At 37.1% G+C, this 7,614-nt stretch overlaps 1 protein-coding gene across 2 annotated transcripts; it reads left to right on the top strand.

The window, feature by feature from the left end:
* The first annotated feature begins 285 nt into the window (after positions 1-285).
* On the top strand, positions 286-5,847 carry LOC107779482 (uncharacterized). Of its 2 annotated transcripts, none has more exons than XM_075234654.1 (4): positions 286-417; positions 553-813; positions 3,044-3,322; positions 4,431-5,847. In XM_075234654.1, the coding sequence occupies exons 2-4, from the start codon at positions 556-558 to the stop codon at positions 5,529-5,531; spliced, it is 1,638 nt and encodes a 545-aa protein (XP_075090755.1). In that variant the 5' UTR covers positions 286-417; positions 553-555; the 3' UTR covers positions 5,532-5,847. The 2 variants fall into 2 exon arrangements, with proteins under 2 accessions (XP_075090755.1, XP_075090754.1); XM_075234653.1 differs by having other exon boundaries at positions 304-417; positions 538-813.
* The last annotated feature ends 1,767 nt before the right edge of the window (positions 5,848-7,614 follow it).

The raw sequence follows: 7,614 nt of genomic DNA, 5'->3' as shown, positions 1-7,614 counted from the left end.
TTTTAGGCACTTTTTATGTAAAGATAATTCTGAACGAAAACACTGTTCAAAATTCGAAAAATATTCCAGCATAATATACTGGAATTCGAATTTTTTACATGTGAAATTCCAGCATAATATACTGGTCCAGTATAATTTGCTGGAAGTTCATACACAGGTGTACCAATCTCCAATATATTATGTTATAACTTTTTATGCTGCAGTAAAATAATAACTATTTTTCTATGACTTTACAAATACTAGCTATTTTTCAATTATCAGTCTGAAAACTAGCTAGCCGCTTCTATTTTTACTCGCATTAAGCCCATATAGAGCCCGCAATTAGGAATCGGATCCAAAACGTCCACCGAGAAGCGACAGCGACTTTGTCATCTTCAATTCCTTTCTCAGAGGCAACTTCGCAAGAAATCCAAATAGGTAAACAAAGCAAACCAAAGCTTCACTTCAATTCCATATCTACAAGTATTAATTCGATCAACTATTCATCGTCCACAAATTTGCGAACATTTTTATTTTTACATGATATAAACACATCAGATGAATACATCGCAGTACATGGATAAACAGATCATGGATCTATCCAATTCACAGAACAACAATAGTGACTTCATCGATCTCGTTAACCCTCAAGTGGACCATCACATTAGCGGCGATCCAAAGAAAGAAGATATTGTTCCCAGTTACGAATTTCATCCAATTCGCCCAATTGGATCGTCATCGCCCAAGTCTAACGTTGATTCTAGTAATGTTGGGGCTGCAGCTAGGGCTTGGAATTCTGCTGATTCTAAAAACAATACTGAGAGTAGCATCAGAGTAATCCCTAATCCTTTCTCTATATCTATTTGAGATTTTGCATGCATTCATTTATTTGTTATAATCTGAGGCGGATCTAAGATTTTGACTTACTGGGTACAGACTATTACAACAACGGTTTGTTTATGTGAGCTAATTAGTGTGTGTGTGTGTGTGTGTGTGTGTTCAGATTCAGAATTTGAACTTTATGGGTTCGAGTTTGGGATTCTACCACAATTCATTTGATTTAATGTGTTTGAAATAAATTATTTGTACTTATTTAGTGGACACATATAGAAGTCCGAGCCATGGTTACATAAATAGATGAATTTGCTATTATAGTTCAAAATGGTCTCTGCTGCTATAGAATTGATCAGCTCAAATGTGTGGAAGGATTTATGTGTTGTTATATCTTGCATTATGACATATAAAGCTAAAGTAATGCAAGGTAATTTGTATTAAGAGTTGTTGCAAACAAGGAAACTTATTATGGATATTTAGTAGATAACCAAGAAGCAGGAGGATAAGTGAATTGCAGGGTAAGGGGAGGGGGGAGGGAGGGATTATTGCATTCCTAAGCTGGCTTATTATGGCAAGTGCCCTGTTGTGCATCAATCTCTACACTCTACTACGATTCAAGAAGTTCTAGTTTAGTTGAAGAAGAATCAACTAAGTTACTCAGCATATAACACCAACGCTTTTAGTAGCCCTGTTTTTCCTCATGAAAGAAATCTGGCCTGTTGATCCTTTTTCTCTCTCGAATCTCTTTTGATGTTTTATGTATCTCTAATTATACAATACTAGCGAGAAAAGTTCATTTTTGTGGCTTCTCTTAGCATGTGCCCACTTTGCTCCTCCTATCTGGATTCCCATGACACAGAGCAGGCTAGTCAGTGTTTCTGACTTTTAATTTGTCTATTGCCAAGATGTAGATTCTCAATTAGTATTTTTGGTAATAGAAGTTAATGCTTGGGGCTGTAAGAGAAGTTAATGCTTGGGGCTTCTCCTTACATGCTATTTGCATGTGCGTAATTAGTTACCGTGGGACTTTTGAGCAGGGGGTCAAATGGGCAGCTTGGTTCAAATTTGGATGGGTTTAAGGCTAATTGAGTCAATCAATGTGCCATTGTCGAGCCCACACAAACTTTTGCCTATTTCTTCACAGGACCGACTATCTATCAACAAACCCGACAGATAGTATTTTGAAACAAAGTTTTACATTAGGAACAAGAACCACAAAGAGAAATAGCTAAGCAGACTAGGAACAGAAGAAAAACAAGTAGAATCCACTAATCAACTGTTGTCGGGCTTGGGCTTGGTCATGGTCGTAGCTCCATCCCTGGTAGAGAGGTAGATCCAAGAAATCAAGAAGATGGATGCACTGTTACCGACTACAGAAGTTGGACTAGAGTGGAAAGATGGAAAATAGCGATTTTTCCCGGAAAAAATGGGTTTTATGACAAACATGTAAAGATTTTATATTTTTCAATACTTAACACCATTTATAGATAACTGATTAATAGCATAGGTAAGATGACAAGTGAACTTGTGAAAAAGAAAGAAAAAAATAAAAGAGAAGAAAAGATCATCTTAGAGAAAGACCACAAATGTTATATCACTATTTAGTTTAATGGTACCTTACAACACTTTTACATTATTAAAATTTGAAGGCCCAAGCATAATATTCTACTAGTTTATAAGAACTGTATTTTGAAAATGGTAAAGAAATAAGTCATGTTAAAAGGTTTCAACCCCTTTACGCAAATGCAGGTAATTAATTCCTTGACCAACCACACGTCTTTGTTTAGTGCACCACATGCCTTTGTTTTATTGGGTTCCCAAGGATAGTATTGATGTGATCTATGAGAATCGTGTACAACATAGTATAGAACTTGGGGACTGAGCATGGGTTCACAGGAACCCAAAGCTTGAACGTGGATCCACAACTGATCCGCAACTGCCGGGTAGCGTGAGAAGGAGAGAAGAGAAGGTGCGACATATATATGTGTGTGTGTAGATAGATAGATTATTGCTATTTTCATTTTTCACGGGTTCTCTGGGGTTAGATCTTCAATATCCTAACGAGTCGACTTGGGTCGTCATAATAGTTCAAATTGATCCAACTTTTTAGACGGATAGCCCAAACTATTCAGTTAATATTATATTACTTGCTCAACACCATATGTGAATTCTACACCATTTTTTTCAGTTAATGGAGTTCTTTTATATTTACGTTTCTACTTCTGTGCAGAATTATGGTTCTCTTGATTCGACTGAAGCTGCCAAAGTTATTGTGGAGAAAGATTTGAGCAGTGTTTATTCATCTTTGTTATCGGAAATTGATCACACAGTTAAGAAGTATGCCGATAATCTTCTGCATGCAATGGAGGGAGTTAGTGCTCGGCTATCACAATTAGAAACTAGAAGTCGCCAGATTGATAACTCTGTTGATGAACTTAAGTTGTCTGTTGGTAACAACCATGGAGTCACTGATGGAAAATTGAGACAGTTGGAAAATATACTTAGACAGGTATCTGCAGTTCTTAGATTTATCATCCTGTTTCAATTAAGTTGCTCTTGATTTGGCGCCAAAATGAAATATATCAAACTGCTCTAGAGTTGGGTATGTGTATGCTGCTTCTACGTTTCTTTTGTTGTTGAATAGACTAACTATTATCTTTAGCACTTTTCAGTAGTTGTCCTTAGAATGAGAAGTGCAAGAGGAGTGCCCCTTTTACCCTTGTTTCAAGACCATGGTCTTCGTGTCTTTATGTTATTGCCTCTCTCCTCATCTATTTTTACCTATGCTGAGTACTGCAATATATTGATAGTTCTGAGTTCTGACTTCTGGTATATACACTATGAATTGTTTCCTCATAGGTTTAATTGTCTCTTTGTTTAATGACAGTGCAAGGACACCTTGATCCATGTATCTATTTATTTTTTAAAAAAAAACATGTATATAAATCTAAAACTTTTAGATGCTGGAGAACCTTGGTACAACTCAATGGCATGCGGGGAAAAGGGAGCGCTCATTAAGCACTGCATATAAATTAGTACAAATTAAGTTAGATAGGGAGGTTGTGAATCGTTCTCTATTTGCTTCAGGTGATGATTTCAGTTCTGGAATTGTCATTTGTACCCTAACTAGCTTTCTCCTTTGTGATATCAATTCACCCTGGCTTGTAGTGGGATGATCACTTTGAAGTCTTTGGTAAAAACTAATTTATCAAAATTTTGGAAAAAGCACGCATAATATTTAGGATATCATTCTGGTGGCATGATGAACGGTATTATCATAAGGCTGATTGGTGATTATTTGGTGAGATAATTTTGCCATCTTATCTGCTTTGCGCCTGACCCAAACCCCGCTATGTGGGATTATACTGGGAATGTTGTTGCATCTGCTTTGCGCCAGAGAATGATGAAAAATTTGATATCCCATCAGTAAAGGATAAATTTTTATGTTTAATCTGGCGTGATGTGTTCTTTTCCTTTTTGTTCTATCATGATGGTTGGAGGAATGTCTTAAATTAAGTCTGGCCTTGTATGTCTTCTCCCTCTCTCCCCTCCCCCCCTTTTTTTTTTATGTTATCAAGATGGATTGTTAGCTGCTTGTTTTATTAATTATCATGTAGGTGCAAGATGGTGTTCAGGTGATAAGAGATAAACAGGAAATAATGGATGTTCAGCTGCAGCTCATGAAATCGCAAGCTCCAAAGGTTGAGCAGGAAGCAGAAACCCACAATACTACACATAAGGATTCATCCCAACCTACAGCATCTGCTCCTCTTCAATCCCACCAGCAATTTCCTCCTGTTGCTCTTACACAACCACCTTCTACCGTACCTCCTCCAAATGCTCCTCCGCCCCCTCCTCAACAGAATCCGCCATACCAAGTTCAACTTCAGAACCAGTTTCCTCAGAATCCAATTCCCTCCCATCCTCAGTCAGAAGCTTATTATCTCCCAGCTGGTCAAGCACCGGAAAACTTAAGTCAGCAGTACCAACTGCCTGCACCACAGCAGCATCAGACTCCTCCACCACCTCCACATCAACAATATCAGTCTGCCCCTCCGCCAATATACTCTCAGCCACCTCCACCTGCTCAACCACAACCCCCTCATTCCTCTGTCAATCCCTCGCAACCTCAACCTCTAGTAGGCCATCATCGTGAAGAGACACCTTTTGTACCATCCCAGAATTATCCACCACCAAGCATCCGCCAACCTCCTCATCCATCAAGTGGGGCCCCTCCATCCCAGCAGTTATATGCAGCTCCCCCTAATATGTTTGAGCCCCCACCTAGCAGACCTGGTCCCGGATATTCTGGTGTATATCCAACATCCTCTGTGCATGGAGAACCTTATCCTTATAGCAGTTCCCCAGGTCAGTATGGCAGTGGCTCCTCAATGAAACCACCACAAGTTAACTTACCTGCAATGGGCCAGAGTGGTGGAAGTGGCTATCAGCAGCTCCCCACTGCAAGGATATTACCTCAAGCACTACCTACGGCTTCTGCTGTTAGTAGTGGGTCTAGTTCTCCCGGTACTGGTATTAGGGTTCCTATTGATGATGTTGTTGACAAAGTGACGAACATGGGATTTTCAAGAGACCAAGTAAGGGAAACAGTGCGGAGGTTGACTGAGAGTGGACAGGCTGTCGATTTGAATACGGTGTTGGACAAGTTGATGAATGATGGAGACGTCCAGCCACCACGAGGCTGGTTTGGTCGGTAGCATGTATCCTCTTGTTCAAGTTCGTGTATAGAAATCTGAGTTCAATGTCTGAATTTGCAAAAATTACTATGGTTGAATTTAAGCGGCATTCTTTACTGGTTTAGCGTTCTGCTTCTGACTGCTGAAACTTCATTCTTGTGCTAGCCAGATAGAGATTTGTTAATGTGACATTTCCTTTTCCGTTTCTTTTGCTTTTCCTTTCTTTTTTCTTGTACAGGACCTAAAACTTACTTCCATTTCCTTTCTTTCTTGTGATATTGGAAACATGTAGGAGTGAATTTGTATTTGCTTCCGCTGGATCAGGTTTTGCGCTCAACTGTGTTTCACTTTGTATCTTTCTTCTTTTTAATTCTTATTCCAATTCCTGCCTGTAATAATTCGAATGACGATATTACACACCCAGCATTTTCTTTAGAACAGTATCTCAAATTGTAATATTTTTGAACTTATGATATAGATATTAAGTTTGATCCCCCCTCTTAGTTCATTAATTTGAACCTTTCTTTTCTAACATCTAAAAATCCATGACGATAAGAAAAAACATTTAACTGCAAATTAGGTTCCTTCATTTAACGATAAGTAATGCGAAATTTATTAGCCGTCTTTTCTTTTTGAGATTCTACTTTCTTTATTATCATCATTCTTGAGTGAAACTAATCTATTCTATGTTAATACCTGTTTGGTAGCATAGGTTACATTCAAGGCAACGGCTTAAAATATATTATTACAATAAGTTGGACTTCTAATTTCCTAATATACTTATTGACACGTTTGTTAACCAAAATGTTAGTTTAGCTATAATTGAGAAAAGGAAAAATGGTCAGATATACCCCTCTATTTTTAAAAATAGTTCACATATAACCTCCGTTATACTTTAGGAATAAAGATACCCTGACGTTAGCAAAGTTGATGAAAATACCCCTAGTTTTTAACGGAGGTCCACTGAAGCTGAAAGAAATTTTAAGTTCAAATTATACATGTGTCATCTTCTAATTGGATGTTTATATTTAGTTACTATTATTTAAAATAATCCATTTCATTTGAAATTTTCATTCTACTTCCTTTTCTTCTCTTTCTTTTTTCTTTTCTCTTTTCTCTTTCTTTCTTTCTTTCTTTCTTTTCTAAGTCCTTCGTCACCGCCATTTCTCCTTCCACCATTTTTTCTTTTCTTCTTTCATTCTATTTATCTTTCTTTTGTCAATCTCAACTATGATATCAGAAGCACTACAGAGAAAATCTAATATTAGCAAATTTGGGGGTCACACTTATGGGCAATTGCAGTAAAGTTAAGCTCTTGGTCAAAGATAAATATTACTAATACATTTTGCTATATATTTTTATTGGGTGTTAATGAATGTCATTGGATACTTATGATCTGGTAGTTTTATTTTCTAGTTGGAAATCTTGTTTCTTTTGAAGATGAGAAAAAAGTCATCCTCACTACACTTTAAATTTTGCCGGGAAAAATGGTGCCGGCGATCCTCAAGCTTTCTGACCAACCAAAATTTTCTCTCACCCTTTAACCTACTTCAGTTTCTCTTTTCTTTTCCTTCCTTCATTCTGTTTAATATCAGTCCCCCATCAGATCTCTCTATAAAGGAAAAAAAGAAGAAGAAAGAAGTAAAGAAAAATGGCGGAAGGGAAAATGGAAGTGACTACCTGCAAAGTAGTTAGAAAAGAAAGAAAGAAAGAAAGAAAGAGAAAGGAAAAAGAAGAAGAAAGGAAATAAATAAAATTCTCAAATGAAAAACAAATATTATTAAATAATAAATAAATAAAGACATCCAATTAGAAGATGGCACGTGTATGGTTTGAACTAAAAATTTATCTCAGATTGCCACAATGGACCACCGTGTATTTTCGTCAACTTTGCTAACGGCAGGGGCATCTTTGTCCGTAAAGTATAACGGAGGTTGACTGTGAACTATTTTTTTTAAAGTAGAGGGTATGTTTAGCCCTTTTCCCTTGAGAAAAATATATTGTTAAACAAAATACTCTTTTTTGCCTTTAGATTGGTGGCATTAACACTTTATTCCTATTATTTTGAAGCAATAAACGATTACTATCATTTATTCTTTCTCGG

This window comes from Nicotiana tabacum, chromosome 17, assembly GCF_000715075.1.
Source record: "Nicotiana tabacum cultivar K326 chromosome 17, ASM71507v2, whole genome shotgun sequence".
Lineage (NCBI taxonomy): Eukaryota > Viridiplantae > Streptophyta > Magnoliopsida > Solanales > Solanaceae > Nicotiana > Nicotiana tabacum.
This window is presented reverse-complemented; position numbering and strand designations above follow the sequence as displayed.

Excerpts from the sequence above, each read along its gene's own strand:
- LOC107779482 (XM_075234653.1), top strand. The coding sequence starts at position 538 with ATGAATACATCGCAGTACATGGATAAACAGATCATGGATCTATCCAAT. Across the intron at positions 814-3,043 it reads ATACTGAGAGTAGCATCAGA|AATTATGGTTCTCTTGATTC; the intron begins GTAATCCCTAAT and ends ACTTCTGTGCAG. Across the intron at positions 3,323-4,430 it reads TGGAAAATATACTTAGACAG|GTGCAAGATGGTGTTCAGGT; the intron begins GTATCTGCAGTT and ends ATTATCATGTAG.